The following is a 23277-nucleotide window of genomic DNA, read 5'->3' as shown; positions in this document are numbered from 1 at the left end:
ATCGCGCGATATGGGTCGGCGATTTAAGGGGTCCGCTAGAGTTGCTCTGGAGTATAGCTGGCCAAATGGGCCGGTTTTTTCGGGCCGGCCCGTGAGCACGCCGGCACGGCCCGCCTTGGGCCAGGCACGGCACGGGCTAAACGGGTCGGGCCTGGCACGTGGCACGCCCTGGGACGTGCCTGGACCTGGAGGCTGGGCACGCGGGCCGGCACGGCACGGCCCGATTACGTTTTTTATTTTTTTTATACATCTATATATGGCCCAACATGTAAAAATAGGCTAAAAAACGCTCAGTGCGTCAAATAACAGGCTGAAAATATGCAGCCCACCGTGCTAAACGGGCCAACATGCCGGCCCGTTTACTAACTGGGTCATGCCTGGGCCTAGGGGCGCAGCACGCGGGCCGGCACGGCACAGCCCGTATAGTAATTGCGCCCTGGCGGGCCGTGCCGGGCCAGGCACGATTACGTTGGGCCGGGCCGGCCCGTTTGGCCAGGTATGCTGGCTGTGGAGATGGACCTCCAACTCGGCCGTCGGCTCACTCCCCGTTAGCTAACCTACCATTTTTTCTCTGTAGGCTAGCGGCCGCCTCCTCGTTTCCGCCGCGGCCTTGGCTGGAGAAGAGATCTCGCATTGAACCACCACCACCCCCCCCCCCCCCCCCCCCCCCCCCCCCCCCCCCCACACACACACACACACACAACCACCCCCACTCGCGGCCGGCCCTACCTCACCGGGGCCTCTCCTCCGCCGTCGTCGCGCCGTCGTGAGGCTGGGTTTGGATCTGGGCCGCCACCATGGAGTTGGCGGTAGGCGCCTCGGAGGCCACCATCAAGTCCCTGCTGAGCAAGCTCGGGAGCCTTCTGGCGGAGCAGTACGCCTTGGCCCGCGGCGTCCGCAGCGACATCCAGTTCATTAACGACGAGCTCGCCAGCATGCAGGCCTTCCTCAGCAACCTTGGCAACAGCACCGGCAACCACGACGACCAGACCAAGGACTGGATGAAGCAGGTCCGCGACGTCTCCTACGACATTGAGGACTGCGTCGACGACTTCACCAACGGCCTCCGCCCGGATCCCCAGCCCGACGACTGGCTTTCCAAGGCCCGCGGGTTCCTCTACGAGATCTGGACCTTACGCAGCCGGAGCAGCATCGCCGCCCAGATCGCCGATCTCAAGCAGCGGGCGCAGCATGTGGGTGACCGCCGCGTCAGGTATGGCGTCCGCGACCCGAATCCCGGCACCGGGAAAAATGGTTTGGGTGGATATACCATTGCTGAGCACCAGGAGATAACCCGTCGGCTTATCGGCATCAAGGAGCCAGTTGGGGTGGACATAGCGAAGCTTGAGGAGTGGATTAGATCTGAGGAGTTGAAGCTGGGTGTTCTATCCATATACGGATTCGGCGGTGTGGGAAAAACCACCGCCGCCATGGCACTGTACCGGAGTTGCGGGGTTCATTTCGAGTGCCGGGCAATGGTCACCGTGTCTCATCACACTGACCCTGATGTAGTCCTCTGCGACATACTGAGGCAAGTCAAGATGCAGGTGAAGGATCAGCAAGACCAGAATAGCACCGTAAGCATCTCGGAGGAGAAGAATCGAGCAGCAGTAGCTCCCCTCCAGATGCTCAGCAGGTTGAGCCAAATCCTGATGTGTTGGGCCAATCAAGACAAGGATGGTAAAGCCTCCGACAAGGAGCACAAAGCCATAACAGAGGGTCTCCAGAAACACCTCGGGGATAATAGGTATTAATCAGAGATGCATGGATATTATCGCTTCTGTTTGTGCCATAGTAGATGGGAAAATGAAATTAGTTTTTGCCTAGAGTTGAAACCTGTTCCAAAAATGCACTTTTTACATGTCCAAGCGTTGTGCAACTAGCAAGGAACCCTTGCTGCACCACAGAGCCACAGAAAACAACGTTGAATTTGGTTTACTCAAGAACCTTTTGTGCTAGCTTAGACGAGTTTTGGCAGTCGGCACGAATGGTAGTAGTTACTCCCTCCGTCCAAAATAATTTTAGTACAAAGTTGTACTAAGATTGAGACACTTATTTTGGGACGGAGGAAGTATATAACTAAAAGCTATATGTCTTTCAATATTAGGAAATACATTTCAAGTCATTATTTGTAACTATACTTGTAGAAATTTAGCTAATGAATTGTGGTTTGACCTAGTATATATTTGATCCGTTCTATTATGCTCCTACCAAAACAAACATTTTGTGTATCTTTTGTCTAGCTGTCTTAGAAAATTAAAACATGAGTGCATTGTCCTTCTCTTTGCTATTGCATAAGACCACGTGCGCTAGACTCTTCACGTAAGAGAAATTAAACTTTGATTATAAGTGATACAAATGATATAAGAGTGCATGTTGATCCAACTCACGTGTTTTTCTTGTCTTACTATTGGCAGGTACTTACTGTTAATTGACGATGTCTGGTCATCATCTATGTGGCAGACAATCTTGAACTGTTTGCCAAGAAAAGAGCAAGGTAGCAGAATAATCGTGACCACCCGATTTGAAGCTGTTGCGAAGAATTCACTCGTGGACCATGATTATTTCCATCAGATGGGTACTCTAGGTGACGATGGTGCCAAGGACTTATTTAACAGAAGTTTGTCCGAGTGCAGGGATACTCAAAGCACTAAGGCAAGTCAGAATGATCAAGTTCCACCCGAAAGAATCTGGAAGATGTGTGGCGGCCTGCCATTACCCATAGTTACCATGGCTGGTCTTGTGGCATCCAACAAGGACAAGAAGCCAGAGGAATGGAATGACGTTTGCAAGACCTTGTTTCCAGAACAACAAGTATGCCAAAAACCGGAGGAATTTATGAGGATAATCAATTACTGCTACGGTGTTTTGCCTAGTGACCTCAAGATTTGCTGCCTGTATTTTAGCATCTTCCCAAAGGGTCGCAAGATCAGCAAAAAGCGGCTAATGAGGAGATGGATATCGGAAGGTCTTGTCAGCGAGAAGCAAGGGTTGAGTGTGGAAGACGTTGCAGAGACGTGTTTTAATCAACTTATTAAAAGGCAGATAATACGGCCTGTAGAGAACAGCACCGATGGCAAGGTGAAGAGCTGTCAAGTCCATGACATGGTCCTTGAGTACATTATATCCAAGGCAGCCGAAGAGAATTTCGTCACTGTGGTTGGTGGCCAGTGGTCCGTACCAACCCGTAGCAACAAAGTCCGCAGGATGTCCCTCCACAGCAGTGACTCCAAACATGCGAGGAAAGCATATGCAATGAACTTGTCTCATGTCCGATCACTGACTGTGTTTGGGAGCCTAGAGCAACAGCGGTTTAAATCATTCAAGACTGGAATAGTGCAAGTACTAGACCTCGAAAGTTGCAGTGGTTTCAAGGCAAACCATGCCAGTGTCTCGGACATCTGTAAAATGACTCTTCTCAAGTACCTGAGCCTCCGAGGAACAGACATCAGCGTACTACCACCGAACATTGGGGATCTCAAGTATTTGGAAACACTGGACATAAGGCAGACGGAAGTTGAAGAACTGCCTAAAACTGTAGTTCTGCTGGAACGAATCAGCAATATACTTGGAGGAGATAAGAGAACACGGAAAGCCTTGAAGTTGCCTAAAGAGATCAAGAAGGGAGCAATGAAAACCTTGCGCGTACTGTCTGGGATCGAGATCACCGAGGGATCGACTGCTGTATCAAACCTTCATGAATTAACTGGGCTTAAGAAGTTGGCCATTTACAAGCTTCACAAGTCTGGCCATGATGAGTTGCTCTCCACTATCCAGTACCTCGGCGGTTATTCTCTTAAAACTCTTGTGATTGATGATGAGTCATCTGAGTTCCATGATAAACTGGACGAAATGTCGACACCTCCACTATACCTGAATGCTCTAGAGCTGTCCGGCAAGTTGTGTAACTTCCCAGAATGGATCACTAAACTCGGGGACATTGTCAAGTTAACCCTTTCAGCAACACTTCTTGGGGCAGAAAATCTGGTGAGACTTAGGGGCTTGAAGACATTATTTTCTCTCACCTTTTCAGTATGTGCAACAAAACACGATCCTGATATTGCAGCCATTCTTCATAAGAACAAATCTGATTATGGCGGCGAGATCTTTTTTCCACCTGGAGGGTTTGCTAATCTCAAGTTGTTCCGCATCTTCACACCCATTCTTCCATCACTGAACTTCTCAGGAGGGGCGATGCCAGGACTTGAAAGGCTTGAGCTGTGTTTCAAAAGGTTGGAAGGTCTTCATGGCGTGGACAAACTTAAACTTCTCCACGACTTGATCTTGACAGTTGATGGAAAAGCAGATAACACGACCAAGTCGATACTAAATGATCTGAAAGCAGCAAAAGGTAACTACACCCTAAGCATTAAGGAATAGTGTGATTGACTGAAGCGTCGACGTGCTATGGTGTTTCTTGGATCTTACAAAATCATCCGACCTTGCTGTATCGTCATGCGTCAGTGGAGATGTTGTCTTTATGCATTGAGTACTCGGTTATATTTTGGCGTAAGTTTCCTTTTCTTGTTTTGTTGGAAATATGTCAAATAGTTGTATGGGTGAACTGGAACCTTATGCAATTTGTTTCAAGGGTGGACTGTTGCCCTTTTACCAATATGTATATCTTCCTACTCCCCACTTGCCAAATTAAAGCGCATATTCGCAATAACTCGTATCAGTACCAAATTACCAAGGGTTGTTTATGCTTGATGCATTGGCTCATGGAGCCTCTGGGTAATAAATGCTCCTGCATGCATTGGCTTACAGTGCCTCGATCTTAGCCCTCCTTTGGTTTGGAGGAATTTTGTAGAAATTTCATAGGATATGATTTCTATAGGAAAAATTCCCTTGGAGCACTTTGGTTTGTAGGAATAGAATCCTATTCGTATAGAGGAATTCTTGCAATCCTCCACATTTCATAGAAAAATAAACATTGGCCTAGACTTGATGGAAAAAAAAAATCCTGTGACGTGAATCAAAGGACATATCCTTTCCTATTCCTACTCATAGGATTTGAGATGCATATCTCATTTCCTATAACTTTCCTATTCCTATGATTTTACTACCCTACGAACCAAAGAAGGCCTTAATATGACAAAAATGTAGAAAATAATAATGTGCACTTTAATTTGGCAAGGTGGGAGTATATTGAAATTACGAGGTTGATTGTTGATATTGGCATCAAACCAATGGCGTGGGAGGAAGAATATCTGCTGCTACATCCATCACATGATTTTAAAAAAACTGTTTTTTTTTGTGTGTGTGTGTACAATCTCTAGAAAGTTGAGATCTAAACTCCAAACACACATCAAGAGACAAGAAAGACAAATCTAGGTGTGAATAGTGCGTTTTTTGCTTTTGTCTTTTTACACTATATTCATGTCATGGATGGCTGGTAGAAGAAGATAAAATAGGACGCTGTTGATATTCACCCCGTTGGTAGTACACCTTCATTAACTGATTCCTACCTAACAGTGGCCCATATACACATGTGGTGTCACGGTCCTTGATAGGTAGGTGATGGCCATGGAACATGATGATGAATAGGCCACTGTTGATGTTAACTGATTCCTGCCTAACTAATGTACTACTCCCTCGTCCCGAAATGTAAGACGTTTTTTAGCTTAGACTAAGTCTCAAAAACGTCTTACATTTTGGGATGAGGGAGTACTGTACATCATCATGTACCTGTCGATAGGTAGGATAGGAGTAGCAGCATTGATCAACGGTGTCCTATACATCATCATTTTCCATCGCCGTCCCGCACATGGGCGGGGACCAGCCAGGCATTAACTCGAATCGAGGACGGACGGAGGCACGAAAGAGAGTTTTTCTCGCAATACAAGCTAGTTTGCTCGATTTGGGCGCAACTGTTGGCTGGGTTGGTCGGGGCTGGGGGGCATTCCCCTTTGCTCCATCCATCCAAGTTCATCTTGGACTCGGAGCACCGAGCTCATCCTAGAACCACAAAGCCAGAAGCAACTTTTTCATCCTCGGATCCAAAGGTAAACCTATCTCGATCTACTGCTTTCTCTAATTAATTCCCTGCAAAAAGGCTCGGTGAGATTTTAGCATTTGTTTCGAGATCCTTGGGTGCTTGGTCCCTGCATGACTTGTGGATTGTAGATCCCCTTTTTCTTAGCAAGTGCAAGACGCAGATTAGAGACTGCTTGATGTACTGCACGCGCGGATTAGAGACTTGTGGAATGTAGATCGCGGCCCCTTCTGCGATGTACTCCACTATATATCATACTCTAGTATTTTTCTGTTTTCGCTGTACTGCACAATACCAACGAAGCTGGCTTTTGTTTTGCTCTTAATTTATTATATAGTACTACATCGCAAGTTACTGAAGCTGCGGCAATGGGGATGGGCCTGGAGGCTCTTGCATCCTACGTGGAAAGTATGCTCACGGAGATGGCACGGGAAAAGGTGGGGTTGCTGCTCGGTGTCTCGAGTGAGATCCAGAGCATGGAGAACAAGCTCAGGTTCCTCAAGGACTACTTCGCGGATGCCGACCGGCGGGTCATCGCAGATGAATCAGTTCGGGACTGGGTTGCACAACTCAAGCAGATCATGTATGGGGCAACCGACATCATTGACCTCTGCCAGCACGAGGCCATGGAAAGAGGTCCATCAGCAACTCGTGTCGTGCGGCGTTTTACTCCTTTGCTCTTCTGCATAAGGAATCCTTCGGTTGCCCACGACATTGGCAGCCGCATCAAGGCGTTGAACCAGAGGCTTGATGCAATCATGGAGCGTAGCGCTGCGTTCAACTTCCTAAGTCGTCGTGATATGGACCATGGAGGCGAGGTGCACACATCTCATCCATACAACTTCAAGACTTCAGGAGAGCTTGACCGGTCGGATGTGGTTGGGGAGAAGATCGAAGAAGCCACAGAGGCATTAGTGGCCGAAATCATAAAAACAAGAAACGAGGTCAACAACGACATCGCGGTGGTCGCCATCGTAGGAGTCTGTGGGATTGGCAAGACCACCCTTGCACAGAAGGTCTTCAACGACGAGGCCATCCAAGGCGAGTTCGACAAGAAGATATGGCTGAGCATCAACAAGCACTTCAATAAGGCTGACCTTCTGAGGACAGCAATCACTCAAGCCGGAGGTGACTCATGTCCCACAAATGATGAAATGGACATGCTCGTTGATATCCTTGCAGATGCCTTGGCAGGGAAGAAGGTCCTGCTGGTGATGGATGATGTTTGGTACCCCACAGCATGGGAGTGTGTGCTCAAAAAACCATTTTTCAATGCTGCCGCGCGAGGTAGTCGAGTGCTCATCACCACTAGAAGGGAAGATGTTGCCCGTCGTATGCGAGCCCAGCATCCGTGCCACCGTGTCGATAAATTAGGTCCGGAAGATGCGTGGTCACTGATGAAGAAACAGGTCTGTAACGGATCCAAATTGTCATTTTGGCGTTAGCCAATTCATACATCTTGCTTATAATTCATGGTTTAACTCATCACCGGTGAGAAATCGGCATCAGCCACTTAATTATTACTTAGTCAACCAGTAACTCCTGAGCAAAAAGAATCTAATGAAAAATGGCACTAGCTAGCAGCTCGTGAGTGTTCCTTATTAACTCTATTGGCTTAAACTGATTGCAGATAATGGGCAATAACACACATGAGACAGAGCTTGATGAGCTAAAGGATATTGGATTGCAGATTATAGCAAATTGTGGTGGTTTGCCACTTGCTATTAAAGTGATGGGAGGAGTGTTGAGTGTGAGACATGTGCAACGGCCTGACTGGATGAGGGTTCTGAATGATTTTATTCCAAGTTGTGAACTGCCCGAGGTGATAAACCACTCAGTGTACTTAAGCTATGAAGATCTAGCTCCTTGTTTGAAGCAGTGCTTCCTGCACTACTCACTTCTCCCTACAAACGCAGTGTTCTATGAGAATGACATTGTTGGCATGTGGATCAGCGAAGGTTTTATTCATGGAAACTCACATGATTATTGGAGAGATTCAGAAGATTTAGGAAGTGAGTACTACAGGGAGCTTATACTGAGGAACCTTATAGAGCCGGATGCAAGGTACACTAGTCAACTGGTTTGCAACATGAATGACGTTGTTCGCTCATTTGCTCAATCCATTTGTAGGGATGAGGCACTAGTGGCTCACAATGGAGATATGTATGGTTATCTTAGTTCAAGAAAGTTCTATCAGTTGTCTCTAGAAAGCAAAGAATTGGAGTCAGATATGTTAGTCTGGAGTCTTGTACAAGAACAGACATCATTGCGAACGCTAGTATCAATTGGCCAGATAAAGCTTAAACCTGGTGATTCTTTGATGGCCTTTCCAAGTCCACGGACCCTACACATAGAATCCACAAATGCTGCTGTATTGGTTGAATCTTTGTGTCAACTTAAGCACCTGAGGTATTTGTCTGTAGCACACACTGATGTATCTAGTCTTCCAGAAAACATCAACACGATGAAATTCTTGCAGCATATTAACCTCCAGGGTTGTGAAAGTTTTGAGAAACTTCCTGATAGCATTATAAAGCTAGAGCAGCTGAGGTATCTAAACCTTAATGACACAGGTATAAATGTTATACCTCGGGGTTTTTGTATTCTAACAAATTTGAGTAAACTATATGGGTTTCCAGCCTACATGGATGGCAACTGGTGTAGTCTGGAAGAGTTGTGGCCTCTTTCCCGGTTAAAAGAAATTGAATTGAAGGGTTTGGACAATGTAGCTGCTGGTTTGTTTGCTGAAAGCGCCAGCCTTTATCAGATGCGTCTTAGCTACTTGAAGTTAGAGTGCAGCACCAGAGTGGGAGGTGGTGGGTTGGTTATAGAAGGAAGAAGTGTATTCCAGGATGAAGAAAACCAACGAATCGAGGCGGTGTTTGATGAGCTCCACCCACCACAGCGCCTAAGTACTCTTGTCATCCAAGGATACTTTGGTCTGCAGCTCCCAGTTTGGATGAGAACAGAGGACCGTCTTGAGTGCTTGGTTGTTCTGACGATGGAAGATTTGGCTTGCTGCACCCAGCTTCCATGTTGCTTGAGTCAGCTTCCCTATTTGGAGGTCCTTAAGATTCAACGAGCCCCAGCCATCAGCTGTGTGGGGCCTGAATTCTTAGGAGTCTCCGAACATCATGACCAGACGGCGATTATGTTTCCTCGTTTGCATGAACTGGTCTTCTCTGGAATGGTGAAGTGGGAGGAGTGGGTGTGGGAAAAACAGTTAAATGCCATGCCCGCCCTGGAGGAGCTTCTGGTCGATAACTGCAAACTGAGGAGCTTTCCTCCTGGCCTTGCCTTCCGTGCAAGGGCTTTGAGACGATTGGTCGTTACTGCGGCTCAAAACCTGAACTCTCTTGATAGTTTTGCTTCTGTTGTTGAGCTTGACGTGTATTTCAGTCCAACGCTGACAAGTATAGCTAATCTCCATCAACTGCAAAAGCTTACAATCATTTTCTGCCCGAAGCTCGAGAAATTGATTGGTGTTCCTGCAATCCGAAGACTAGTGCTGGAGGATTATGACATGGAAACACTCCCGAGATACCTTCAAGATGTAGGGAACCTGAGCCTTTTGCAGCTAGACTGCAGCCTAGAGCTTCTCACGTCCATAGCCATGGGGCAACCTGGACCAGAGTGGAAAAAGTACAGCCATGTCAAGCATGTCGAGGCATATGCGCATGATGGAGACAATCAAAGGGAATGGTATGTGTTATACACAAAAGATCCCTACAAATTCGAGACAAACATCAACCAACGCTCTTCCAAACTGGCAGGTAACTAATATGCGTCACCGATTGCTCATTTGATTTTATTTTTTCTTTCCATGTTGCTTGTAATTAATAGTCTATTTAAATTTATCTTCTGTATTTTTTACTTTTCGTTGACTGACTCTGGCAATAGCTGTTGGCAAAGGTGAAGACAAGCTTATTGGCAAAGAGGCAGAACAACTTCTTGGCATAGACAGCTCGAGTGACTCAGCAGGTAGTTTATTAAATTACCCATACGTTCTTGGCGTCGATTGTCCATTTTCTCTATCTATCTACGTGTCACTGTGAAACAATCTTTATATCTAGAATGCCATAATCTCTCGGTGCTCACGAATCCAGTGAGTCGGCAAGTAGTTAATTATACTAATCCATAAAAAATCCAGTTATTTATTTATGTGACATTTTTGGTACGCACACACTAATATGAACCTTAATTTAATCATCTCTTACCCAATGGCTAGGCTATCAATAACTATAAAATGTTAGTGATTCATCAATTCATTTGCTTGAAGTTTTCGTAAATTTCAGTCACCTTCCCAAGTCTTTGGATCGGCATCTAACCATGCTCATAGCTTCAAACACATCTCATCCCATATAGTCTGCATACTAAAACTGGAACGAAGTTACATCTTAGTAAAATTGCACTATCTCAATACAATAATTTCATTGTAAATGCTGTGCAATTTTTTTATGACTGAGATTTACAATTTTTTCTAAAAAAATCAGGCAACTGGAACTTAAGAAAATTAAAAAAAAATAACAAATATGAATTTTACATGTCGCACCGACAACAAATATGGAAAGGAACTATTAGGAGAATTTAATGGATTCCAATTTTTATCCACCTTTTTCCACACTCCAAGTTTCTCCCTTATGCTGCGCGCGGCACGAAGCTGCCGAACTCAAGCAACATATTTTTGGTGCAATAGTAATTGCAGGCCCACAAAATGCATGGTCCACTCCATCTCTTCCTCGATGCACTTTGTTTACATGCAACTTATGCTTTTTCACCATAACTAGTTGAGATGTAGTTCCATCTATGACGTGCCTGTATTAATCAGTGTTTTCTGAGGACTTTGATTCAAGATCTAGTTGCATCTACGTCCTGTATCTGTCACTTTTTCTGTGGACTTCGTACAGATCAGTAGATTTTTTTAGAGGAAGTCTAGTAGAATTTACTTGTAATACTTACATTCATCAATCTTAAGAAATGTCACTAATGTCATTATTCAGCAAACATGTAGCTAATATATTTGAAGCACAAAGAACATGAATATCTATGGATTTACTTTCCTTGTCATTGGTGACACATATGCCGATAATACATGTAAATTTCAAGCAAAGGAAAGAGGACTATTTTTCTTAATTCTTGAACAGTTGTGCTAGAAAATGTAAAAGAAGTCCTGGTTGACCTGTTTACCATATACATTCTAGTCGTTGAGAAAATTGCAACATGATAAATAGATCTATTAAAAACCATTTGTTCGTTTGTGACACACAGGACAACCAATTACTTGCTATAAGTAGAGAGCTCTAGTCTTGCTTTCCTTCCTTCTCCACGTGCAATTGTTAATCCGAACTTATCTTTGACTGTAGTTTTTTTCACTACCACAGTCAGCGAAGATAACAGCGAACTTGTTGGAATTGAAAATCCATGTCAATCTATAATCAAATTGCTGACGCATGGTGATGAGGAAGAACTAAAAATGGTCTCCATTTGTGGAACTGGAGGTTTGGGTAAAACGACAGTTGCCCATGCAGTTTATAGGAAGATTGCAAATGAATTTAAATATAATTTTTTTGTTGACATGCCCCGTAATCTTGACATAAAAGTGATCATTGGAACCATATGTGCTGAAGTTGGTTGTCCTCGCCCCAAGTTTGAAGAATGTGGTGTTCAGCAACTAGTCGACCGACTCAAAATATTCTTTGAAGGGAAAAGGTGTGTTCTCTATCTTTTATGCTATGCACGAATATCATACGGAAACCAACATTCAAAGAAAACTTCGTGGAAACCATGTTTGCAAGTTCCAAAAAAATCTGAAAAAAAAGTGGGATGTAAAGAGGAGGATGTTCTTTTTGAGATGTTAAATTTCAAGTTTAAACACATTACTAGGTGCAAGCTATGAAAAAGACAAATTGAACAATGAATAGTGGCGTTGTTGTTTGGCACTATTCAATGCTATTTTTTTTCATAGCTCACATATCGTAATGTGTTTGAACATGAAATTTAGCATGGCAATAGAACATCGCCCTCTTAATATCTCGTATATTTTTGAGATTTTTATGAAACTTCAAAACATCATTTTCGCGTGGTTTTCACCGAATGTTCGTTTCCATATGATATTTTCCCAGCGCTCTAGCAGTCACAGTGTTGATATTTTTAGCAGTAGCAAACCAAAGATTACATAACCTATAGCAGATTGCAACTCCTATTCAGCAACGTAAGCTATAGAGTAGATTAGTGTGAAAGTCATCTTCTGCTCGTGAACTCATTTGAGCTCGTGATGAACAGTAAAATCACGAAAAAATGTTTTCTTTCAAAAAGTTCTAATTTTTTTGTGATGAACTTTGACGTTTAAGAGTTTGCAAAATTTCATCATGAAATGACATACATTGAAGTCGTGACAAATAAAATAAAATCAGACTTAAAAATGCTTTCGAAAATAACACTTTTGAAGCATCAATTTTGTTTTTTTGCTACGACTTCCACGAATTTCATTCTTGGATGCAATTTTGTTAGCACTGAAACATTTTTCAAAGTTTGCCGCAGAAAGGTTTCAGAATTGTTTGAATTTTTTTTCCATTTTATTGGATTTTACTGTTCACCCGAGCTCATTTGAGCTCGAGCTCAGAAACTCTGAGTCCAAATTAGTGCCCTTTCTAAAAAAGAAGACTATATTAGTGTCGTGCCTGTGTATTGCTGTGCTAAATGGTAACATGGTATAATCTGTTTTGCGAGTAGAAAACAAAAAATATGAGTGATTTTCATAGTTATGTATTTACAGCTTTGCATAATGTTGAGTTATTATTATTTGGTTTTGATCTGTCGGCTAAACAATGTCGGTATAGAAAGTTGGCAAAACCAAGTTGACTAAGTGAGTGCCCTGATTGGGGCCAAAGACTCGGACAGAGACTCAACTGATAGGTAGGTCTATTCTACAAACGTCTACAAGCACTTCTGAAGCTCCAGTAGAGAGCAAGTGAACTGCAATTTTAACAGACAATTGCATGTGATTTTTGGACTCTGTTTTTGAGATAATTTTTGAACCTTTTATCGGAACGACATGTATGATACGTCGTTGGAAAGGTATCGATTAAGGAAAAAAAATCATGTAGAACACTTTCGAGACTAGTTACGGTTTAAAATTAATTTCAAAAACGATGTGGTGCTCGTCGAGTGGCATAAAGCGTATTTTCATGAAATTCTTCAAACCGCTTGTCGTAATGATGCAAATGATACACCATTGGAAGTTATTTACTATATGGAACTTTTTGATGTAGAACACTTCCCAATTATTTATCATTTAAGAGAAGTTTTGATAATAGGGAAAAGTGGACGTTGTTTTTTTGCTGCATCCAAATCCAATTTGTGAACTGCACTAGACAGGACTACGCGAGATGTACAAGTGTATTGCAACGGTTGAGTGCAGTTCTTGTGTGTGGGTGGGTGGGTGGGCGTTAACTTCGGCATGGAAAACAAAGTGAACTACATAACTTTTTTATTTAACGCGTCTGGACTGCCGGGACGACATGTGTGAACTGCGTTTAGTTTTTCTAATTTTGTTTGTATCTTACATTCTATACAATTTTTTTAAATGTGCACTGTCGCAGTTCGTCGAGTTAACTGTTCTTTTATTATTACTAATATACAATTATTTGCAACCAGGAGGTACCTCGAATGTAGAAAAAACAACCTCCAAGGAAACTTTTAAATTACAATCTGGTCAGTTCGTCGAGTTAACTATTCTCTTATTATTACTAATATACAATTATTTGCAACCAGGAGGTACCTCGAATGTAGAAAAAACAACCTCCAAGCAAACTTTTAAATTACAATCTGGTCCCCCTGCAATGTTATTGCGCGGTAAAACACTTCAACACGCGCACCACAGGGTGCTGTTGTTCATCCTCCTTTTGCACCCTGCGGCCAGTGCAACTCTTGAGTTGTAGGTCGCGTTGAGTTCCATCGTCACCGGGTGCTCCATGGTGGCCGGTGGCTAGCAGAGGATGCAACGGTGGAAGTCGTTGGGTCGGGGGCTCTTTGGGTTCGTGCATCGACTGTGGTTGTGACCGTGGTGTACTAGGTTCAGTGGCGATACGGTCTACCGGGGGTGGTCCATGGACCGAGAAGCCCGATACTAGGCCGGCCTCAATGTCCGACGATGGCTCCATCCTAGCGTATAGTTCAAGGGCCCGACGATGCCTCTTGTCGATAGGTCGGTTAGGATCTTCGTAAACCCTAGCCCACATTCACTTTATAAGGCGAGGCTAGGGTTAGCTCGAGACATTTGTTCCATTATACATACACCTCAGTAGTCATCATCATCATCCACTTGTAACACCGATGCTCCCATATCAATCCAGAGGAAAGTCGGATATAGGGTATTACCTCAACCATGAACGATAGGTGATCGGGCCTGACAAGGCCTCCTACCTGGATGATCGACTTTTAAGTCCTGAACCGGCGGCGGCTAACTTCGATGAAGACGGGACGAAGCTGGGCTGTCGGATGGCCCCATGTGGGCTCTTGGTGGCATCGATGCATTTTTGTACGGTTCGCGTACAATCATTGTAGAAGGCTTGGAACTTCTGAATGGCCCCTTGAGGGAGCTCTTGCTCGCATCGGTGACCTTGTTGTTGGTGGCTAGCATGCTATGCTATGCTCCTCGTATATGTGGGCATGTCCAGTTGCGTGTTGATGTCTATGTCCTTGAGCTCTGTAGTGAAATCTCTAGGTCTGACTTGCATTGGTTGTACCTGGCAATGGTGGTGTTCCACATCCTGTTGTTGGAGGCATTCTCTTTAGTTTTCTTAGATTTCCTTGTCGGAGTGAAAAGACAAGATCTAGCCTCTGTGGGTCATTCCCTTAAGAGCTGTTGTTGTTGAAGCACATTTCACGCAGTCCGGGTGCTATCATTGGTGTTGGTTGATGTTGATGGTTGCTACATGTTGTAGTTTGCTTCAACATGACTTTTCGAGGTCACGTTTTCTGTGTATTTTCTTTCTTTGTGTGTTGGTTGTGTGCATTCTGGTCATGCAGAAGGTCGGGTGTGTGCTCATTTTGTTTGTTCCCCCTTGACGCAACAACATTTTGAGTCAATAAAGCCCCCTTTATCAGAAAATGATGGTCCATATATGGACTCACATCCCAGCTATTGACCAGTGTTGATCATTACTCAATCCCAACTATCCATGAACAAATCCTTATTGTTAATGTGACATTGACCAACTTCCAATTGACCATGAATGCAAGAACCAACAAATAAGAGTCAAAGTGGAGATTATTGTGGAAGGCGTGATTGTAAATCAAACTTTGTTAATTAGGACTTGATGGTCTACAGAACATCAACAATCCTACTAGGAGTATAATTCATACTCTCTTTAGAGGACAAGTGGGAATATGGTGTGACCATATAGAGCGCTACCAAAGCAATCAAGCAAAAACAAGAGACTATTAGAAACAGATTCCTTAGCAAGGAGAACGCACGGGTCCTACAAGTGTGAGCGAGCGACAATCCATCATACACCTTTGTGTTACGGATGCAGAATTGCGTTTTGGCACTCTATGAGATTCATCTAATTATGATAGGGTGGTCATCTATGCTGATTTGACAAGGGTGGTCGTCTTTCCTTAGTCATCATGCCTGAAAAGAATAACAAAAAAACTATGTATACTCCCAAATGCGGCATCCCCTTGGAGTGACTTCCGAGGAAAGACACCTCTAATGTTCCAAGTGCTCACTGCACAAGTTCTCCCGGTTTCGCTCCTCAAGTTTTGCAACCGCTTATAGGAGCACCACGCCAAACAGCCCACCGAAGATTACTCAATTTCACATAATCCATATTTTCACGGACATGCCTGTATCCAAAGTTTAGGAAGTTTGACGGACATGGAGCATCTGACCCGAGCTCAAATGCTCCCTCATGAACAGTTAAATCAACAAAAAATAGTAAAAGAAAAATCTGCATCTTTTTTGTGGCAAACTTTGACAAATGTTTTGTATGTTTGCAAAATTTCAGCACGAAATAACATTCATGGAAGTCGTGGCAAAAAAAAAACAATGTTCCAAAAATGCTAGTTTTGGAAATTTTTTGAGTGCTGATTTTTTTTTGCCACGCCTTCCATGAATGTCGTTTCGTACTGAAATTTTGCAAGCATACAAAACATTTGTCAAAGTTTACCCCAAAAAAAAATTCAGATTTTTTTCACGGACATGCCTATATCCAAAGTTTAGGAAGTTTGATGGACATGCATGGGGCATCTGACCCGAGCTCAAATGCTCCCTCATGAACAGTTAAATCAACAAAAAATAGTAAAAAAAATCTGCATTTTTTTTTGGCAAACTTTGACAAATGTTTTGTATGCTTGCAAAATTTCAGCACGAAATAACATTCATGGAAGTCGTGGCAAAAAAAAACAATGTTCCAAAAATGCTAGTTTTGGAAATATTTTGAGTGCTGATCTTTTTTTTGCCACGCCTTCCACGAATGTCGTTTCGTACTGAAATTTTGCAAGCATACAAAACATTTGTCAAAGTTTACCACAAAAAAATTCAGATTTTTTTTACAAATTTTTGATTTTACTGTCCACGAGGGAACATTTGAGCTCGGGAACAGAATAGGACTTTCAAAGTTCGACTACATATATTGTAAGATGTAGCATATATTCTTTTGACTCAAGATGGTGGTGATCCTATGATAAGAAGCGAGTCATGTTGGAGTTTTATCGTGCCATTATAGGTTCTTTTCCTCCTTTTGTGTTTTTTTAAAGGATCCTTTTGTGTTTGTTATTTGATAATACATATATAGCTATATATTTGCATGCTCATGCCTGTCAAATGCCATATCAACAGGTACTTGATCGTTTTTGATGGCTTGTGGACCACATCAGTATGGGATCAAATTCTGCCTGCACTGAAAGATAATAGACATGGAAGTAGAATAATAATTACAACCCGGAATGTCAGTATTGCTGAACATGTTGGTGGCCTTTATCGTCTGCCACTTCTTTCTTGCGACGACTCGAACATGTTATTCTTCCGAAGAACATTATTTGGCAGTAAAGATGATTGTCCTTCTCAATTTAGAGAATTGTCTGAGAAAATGTTGAGTAGATGTGGACAGTTACCATTAGCCATCACTGTCATAACTGATTTGCTGCCTAAAGATAGGGTGTTGGAGGAATGGCAAAAGGTGTGTGATTCTATTGAAAGGGGTAACGGTATGGAGAATATCAGAAGAGTTCTAAAACACAGTTATGATGATCTACCTCCAGATCTCCAGAGATGCTTGTTGTGTCTAAGTATTTTCCCAGAGGGCTATGAGATTGGAAGAGATAGTTTGGTGCAGAGATGGATGGCTGAAGATTTAATACGTGGGAAGCATGGACAGAACTTACAGGAACTGGGTGAGAGTTATTTTTCTGAACTCGTAAATTCTAACATGATCCAACCAATAGAATTTGACGGTTCTGGAAGGGATCTGGTTTACCGTGTACCTGTAACAACTCTTGATCTTATTGTCGATTTGTCTATTCGCGAGAACTTTGTTACTATATTACCTAGCCTACAACGAACAGATCTCCCAAGTGAGGTACAACGATTATCTCTCCGAGGCAGCAATAATAAGCATGAGTTAAAAGCAATCAAGAACATTGACCAAGTGAGTTCACTCTCCCTCTTTAATGGTGCTGGTTTGATGCAGCCACTTTCAAAATTTCAAGGGCTGCAAGTGTTACATTTACAGAAATGTGATTCTGTGAAGAATGAAGGTGATTCTGTGAAGAATGAACGAGATTCTGTGAAGAATGAAGGTGTTTCTGTGAAGAATGAAGGAGATTCTGTGAAGAATGAAGATCTTAACGGTCTTGAGAGTTTGGACAAGCTGAGGTATCTTGTTCTAGGCAGCAGTCATATTACCGAGATCCCCAAAATGATCGGGAAACTACGCCATCTGCAGATACTGGATTTGACGGCAACTCGTGTAAAAGAGCTGCCATCAAGCATTGGTAAGCTTACAAAATTGCGGCGTCTGCTTATTAACAGATCCACAGAAGTACCAGATAAGATCATTGGGAAACTAGAAGCTCTAGAAGAACTGGTGGGCATTGATATCTCCAAGTCTCCAAATATTCTGCAAGAGATTGGTACCATGCCAGAACTGAGGGTGCTCAGCATTGCCTTGTGGTCGTGGGATGAGCATCATACCACACTTCTCTCCCAGATTATCTGCAAACTGGCTATGAAGAAACTCAGACATCTCTCTATCTGCTCTTGCTGTTTACTAGATTTGAAGCCAGATTTGAAGCCAGATCTGCAGCCGGTTCTCCAACTGGAAAAGCTTGAGATACAGGGCAGCATATTCGAGAAATTACCAACGTGGATTAACGGACTCACCCATCTCCGCTCCTTGTCCATCGAGATCTACTCCTTGGAAAATAATGCCCTTGAAGTACTTGGGGAATTAGAGCTTCTTTTCCTATCCCTTGTTGCAAAGAGGACCTCAGGAGAAAAGTTGGTGATTATGACAAATAAATTCTGTACCCTGGAAACTTTCCTTCTGTTCAGCCGTGCCACAGCAATCGAGTTTGAACAAGGAGCTATGGAGAAACTTCAAAGGCTTAAGTTAACGCTGCAGGCGTCACTGACAAAGACGGATCATCTTGGCCTGGATACTCTCTCTTCACTTGAGCACGTCCAAGTTGAAATTATCTGCATCAGTGCCACGGATGGGGATGTGAAGGTTGCTGAGGCTGCAATCCGGAGCATGATTGGAAATAACCCCCGTAAACCTAGACTTGAAATGAAAAGAATCGTGGAGGGATATATGGAAGAAGATAAAAAGAAAGAGTCAGAATGTGAAATCGAGGTAGAAGATGAAGATCAAGAAGCACTCCGTATGACAAAGCCGGAAGAACAGACCGTTACAGCAAAGAAGAAGAAGAGCAGGAGGGCAAGGAAGAAGAACAAGAGGCATTACTAGTGAGGATTTCATTTCCCCATGCAAATCTGATTCCTTAAATCCAACCTTCTTTTTTGTCCTCATATACATTTAACACACCATTTTCTTGTTTGCTTGTCAGGAAACAATGAAGATCGGTGCCTTCACCTACCTGGGTGGACTTTCATTTTGTTTTTGTTAGTGTTCTGTATTTGCTTCCGTTTGCACGTGAATTCATGAACTATCACCAGCAGGGTGCCTCGTGCATAACATCAGAACTTTATAATCTGTAATAGGACTAGTCGTCTCCGTACTTAAAAACCGATGCATCATGGCGCTGCCAGTTTTTTTGCCCCATAGCCCAAATCCGGGTGGTGGGTTTTTCTGGTGGTACGGTGCTTACAACTCTCGTTTAATTTCTTGTACATAGTTCATTTATTGCCGTTGTGAAATATAATCAAGAATGAGGGAAACCTTATTCGAGAATTTATCTTTATTCTATGGTGCTTCTTGCATGTTTGCTGTCTGCTAGCTAGCTGGAGTGATGGATGAAAGCTTGAGTTCACCGCTTTTTAACTCTGGTCGGCGCATGGATTCTGCATATATTTTTTCATTCTCATTTGTCAGAATGGAGCTTTGTGGTGTGCTGCTTGTTGGTAGACTGACTGCTCTTAGTTGAGCTGATTTGTTTGCATATCCGGCTAGATGCTCGTAGGTGTGGTTTTGGATTTCACCCCTTCTCACCATTTTTTTTCCAGAACACACAAAACTTTTGCACGTGATTGAATCAAGAAGAAAACGGGTATGGTACAAGATAGTTTTTGCTTATGTTACAAGGGCCACGCATAGAACTGGCCTGGAGGTGAGCATCAGAGGACCAAAGAAGCGCTGCCCCGGGGAATTCAGTTTGGCCCAGGAACAGAGCATTGCAAGCCGAACGAGACGAGTATCGACCGTTTTGCCTGGAGCTTCGAGGTGAATGAATACTCAGCGTCAGGGTCGAGCTGGACGTTCGAGGCGAATTTGCAAAGCTGACAGAATTGCGCAATGGCGGGGGCAGAGACTTGGCCTCTGATGTCTTTGGATCCTTGAACTTTGCTCGAGGGCTTCAGCCACCGTTTTTCTGAAACTGAGCTTCCCGACGGAGGGCAGCGAACCGGGCGCATTTGTGTCTGATAGCGAAACCATTGAGGCATTGATCCATCCATCATTCCAAAAGTAGACCCGAGTACCGCTACCAACGTTAATACGCGTGTCAGCACAGGTACTATACACAAGGTCGAGGCTCCAGGGCCACGGCCTTGTGCATCTGGCAACCTTCGCCGGAGGGGGGTGCGGGCGCGGGCTCGGGTGACGTGTCGGGAGCGGCTCGGAACATCAGATCCATGACAGCGGCGTGCTTGGTGGCAGACAGGATAGCACCGTCCAGGAGGACTGGCCTCGCCTGCCTGCCTCATCTCCCTCTGCGCCGCCGGCGGCGGCGTCGTGCGGTCAGGAGAAGTCGCGGTCCCCTCCGGTGCCTAGGGTTGGACCGGTTGTGCCGGGCGCTGTCGTTGGGCCTGGGCCGGATGGCAATCCAAGACACGCGTCGGGCCCATCTGTTGGGCAGGGGCTGGGGACGGACCTGGGTGCGATTCCTCATGGGCCACCGCGGCCCGTGGCGACTCGGCCTGCCGCGCGACCGGCCACCGGCTATAAATGGATGAGGCGAGGCTCTCTGGACCGTCATTTAGGGTTTCCAGCCACTTCTTGCGAGGTGCGGCACCTCGCTCACTCCGCCCGCACCCTCAAGATCTCTCCACCTCCTCCCCTTCTCCTCAAATCCTTCACGGCGGTGGTGATGGGAGACCGACGAGCTAACAAGCGCCCCATGGAGATCTCAGATCCGGAGGCGGAAAGGCGCAGGGAGCGCAAGCTGCGAGACAAGGCGAAGCGCGCGATGCGGGAGCGCTCTGATGGTCGTGAGGTCAGAGCCGAGCGCGGCGGATCTCGTGACCAGGGCGGGCGCGAGGGGGATTGGGGTCCGCCTCCCTCGTGGTGGATCCAGCTTCAAGAACACAAGAAGAAGAAGAAGGTCGGCGCGAGCTTGAGAGGAAGCCGGAGGCGCATCTGAACTGTGGTGGGGGCCATGGTGACCCGATGGCCAAGAAACCTCGGGCACCCGCAGATCCATTAGCGGTGGCTCTCCCTTCTTCGTCCAAGGGCACGGCAGAGGAGCCCATTCCAGTGGAAGAGGCGCCCGACGTTGAGTGCTTCAAGTGCGGCCGCCTGGGGCATTTTCAGTCCAAGTGCAAGTTCCAGCCCCTGTGCGTGCTCTGTAAGGAGGAGGGCCACGCGTCTGCTCACTGCCCGACGCGGGGTCGTCAACTGCATCTGCAGATCATGGGTAACGCCATCTCCGACGAGGGCTTTTTCTGCCTTGAGTTTGATGAGGAAGCCGAGGCCGAGCTGCCAGTGGATGCCTGGATCGAGAACGCGGCCATACTCTCTGCAGAGCCTGGGAGGCTCAACCTGTGCATCCTCAAGCAAGAGCTACAGCACATGGTGACTGGGTCTTGGGATTGGCAAGTGACACAGGTAGGTGACAACGACTTCTTGGTGGTTTTCCCGTACGCAGATCTACTTCACATGGCAAAGACTAGTGGGAAGCTGTTTCTGTCTATCAACGACATCACGACATCGGTTCGGGATATGCTGCATGAGGAGGTTCAGCCGATGGCCATGCACGAGACATGGGTGCGGCTACATGGCATTCCGAAGAAGCACAGGCGTGAGGACTGTATCAAGGAAGGGTTCCGGATGCTTGGTCGCCCGATCGTGCTGGATGAATTGTCCTTCATCGGGTTGGGGCCAGTGAGGATGAAGTTAGCGTGTAAGGCTTCGGAGAAACTTAATGGTTTTGTGGAAGTTTGGTTCAATCACGAAGGCTGTCAGATTAAGGTGGAGCCTGAGGTTCTGCCCAAGCGTGGCGGCGAACGTGTGGTGCCTGGTACTGGTCCTTCCAACCCCCCACCCAAAGTCCCCGATGTCACTGGTGGTTCACGGCCATCGGGAAGCGCTCGGCCTAGCGGTGCGGGCCCGGGATCAACACCTCAGGGAGAGGACCGGGCGCCCATCATGGCTGCTGACGGCGACGCCAAGATGCAGGACATGGGAGAGGACTTTGAAGACAGCCAACAAGACACTTCAATTGACACGGAGACATGGGACAAGCTGGGTGCCCTCTCGGCTGATGCGGGTGCCATGGGGGTGGCGACCCAGGACACGGAGGTGAGTGTTCCACCGTTGACCCGCTCCCTTGCGCCGACTTTCGATGAATACGGATCCAATATCTCAGCCCCGCTACTGGCGAGGCCTGAGTCTCATGAGGTGGTTGGGGCCACTTCAGTTGCTGCCTTGACGCCCTCTCTTGTTGTGGCAACGGAGACAGACTCTGGGTGCGTTGTTGACTGCGACCTGACTCCTGCCAACAAGCGTGGCTCCAACAGCGCGGGTCGTCAAGCCAAGAAGATGGCAGGCAGAAAGCCGGCCAATAAGCATGTGTCATCTGAGACGGGGGCGGCGGCGACTCTTGGTGGCGAGTTGGGGGCGGGCTTTGGGTACGGCAGAAGTGGGCAGCAAGGCCAGGCATTCCAAGGCTACTCCAGTGGTGCAGCGGGCCCCCAGCGTTCGGTCCAAGGCCAAACTTGGGGAGCTGTCTTCGCTGGAGAGCGCCAAGCTTCGGATCACCGACAAGAATCCGGAGTCGCTAGGTAATCCCTTACCTTCTTACTGTATCTTGAAAGCATTTTCGGATGAACATCTGGCTAGCATCTTAGACGATAGTGGCGTGGCGATTAGTGCTCCGTTTGGAGAAATTATTTCGCTGGTGCGCGCGCCGGAGGAAGCGCAAGCCATGCTCGCAGCTGCGGCTGCGCGCTGTGCTGATTCGAACCAACTGACCATCGTACCAGTAGAGGCTGGTGGCGAGGCAGGTCCCGATGAGGGGACAGAGGCTAGGGATGCCTCTGATCTACCTTCTTCCAGCCGGATTCTGGCACGGAAGCGTGTGGCGAAAGCGGTGACATCCAGGGGGGTGCTCCTTCGAAATCGAATCATATAGATGCGCTACCTGTTTTGGAACATTCTTGGTTGTGGCCACGGTGGGAGGCGTACTCAACTCAAGGAGTATATAGCCAAGGAGAGGATTGACGTGGTAGCGCTCCAGGAAACGATCAAAACTTACTTCTCGTTCCGCGATCTCCTTGAGTTTGACCCTTTGCAACGTTTCTCATGGCACTGAGTGTCCTCGACGGGCCACTCGGGTGGAATTTTAATGGGTTGTAATTGTGATGTCTATGATGTATTGCAATG

The 23277-nt window shown here is 45.7% G+C and overlaps 2 protein-coding genes across 7 annotated transcripts; both read left to right on the top strand.

The window, feature by feature from the left end:
- The first annotated feature begins 690 nt into the window (after nucleotides 1-690).
- LOC123123083 (disease resistance protein Pik-2) lies at nucleotides 691-4615 on the top strand. The gene is made up of 2 exons (XM_044543512.1): nucleotides 691-1747; nucleotides 2418-4615. The coding sequence occupies exons 1-2, from the start codon at nucleotides 798-800 to the stop codon at nucleotides 4378-4380; spliced, it is 2913 nt and encodes a 970-aa protein (XP_044399447.1). The 5' UTR covers nucleotides 691-797; the 3' UTR covers nucleotides 4381-4615.
- Nucleotides 4616-5760: 1145 nt separating this feature from the next.
- LOC123123082 (disease resistance protein RGA2) lies at nucleotides 5761-19420 on the top strand. Of its 6 annotated transcripts, XM_044543511.1 has the most exons (8): nucleotides 5761-6005; nucleotides 6333-7404; nucleotides 7626-8059; nucleotides 8126-9768; nucleotides 9896-9976; nucleotides 11359-11704; nucleotides 16839-18965; nucleotides 19067-19420. In XM_044543511.1, coding segments are annotated over exons 2-8 (5673 nt in total). In that variant the 5' UTR covers nucleotides 5761-6005; nucleotides 6333-6363; the 3' UTR covers nucleotides 19068-19420. The 6 variants fall into 6 exon arrangements, with proteins under 6 accessions (XP_044399446.1, XP_044399443.1, XP_044399442.1 ...); XM_044543508.1 differs by having other exon boundaries at nucleotides 7626-9768; nucleotides 9908-9976; XM_044543507.1 differs by having other exon boundaries at nucleotides 5762-6005; nucleotides 6346-7404; nucleotides 7626-9768.
- Nucleotides 19421-23277: the final 3857 nt, after the last annotated feature.

This window comes from Triticum aestivum, chromosome 5D (genome assembly GCF_018294505.1).
Source record: "Triticum aestivum cultivar Chinese Spring chromosome 5D, IWGSC CS RefSeq v2.1, whole genome shotgun sequence".
Taxonomy (NCBI): Eukaryota; Viridiplantae; Streptophyta; class Magnoliopsida; order Poales; family Poaceae; genus Triticum; species Triticum aestivum.
This window is presented reverse-complemented; position numbering and strand designations above follow the sequence as displayed.

What these genes read in the sequence shown, in the direction of transcription:
- LOC123123083 (XM_044543512.1), top strand. Translation starts at nt 798, where the DNA reads ATGGAGTTGGCGGTAGGCGCCTCGGAGGCCACCATCAAGTCCCTGCTG. An exon ending in AAACACCTCGGGGATAATAG is followed by an intron (nt 1,748 to 2,417) that starts GTATTAATCAGA and finishes TACTATTGGCAG; the next exon opens with GTACTTACTGTTAATTGACG.
- LOC123123082 (XM_044543507.1), top strand. Translation starts at nt 6,364, where the DNA reads ATGGGGATGGGCCTGGAGGCTCTTGCATCCTACGTGGAAAGTATGCTC. An exon ending in CAGCTCGAGTGACTCAGCAG is followed by an intron (nt 9,977 to 11,358) that starts GTAGTTTATTAA and finishes CTTTGACTGTAG; the next exon opens with TTTTTTTCACTACCACAGTC. An exon ending in ATATTCTTTGAAGGGAAAAG is followed by an intron (nt 11,705 to 16,838) that starts GTGTGTTCTCTA and finishes CCATATCAACAG; the next exon opens with GTACTTGATCGTTTTTGATG.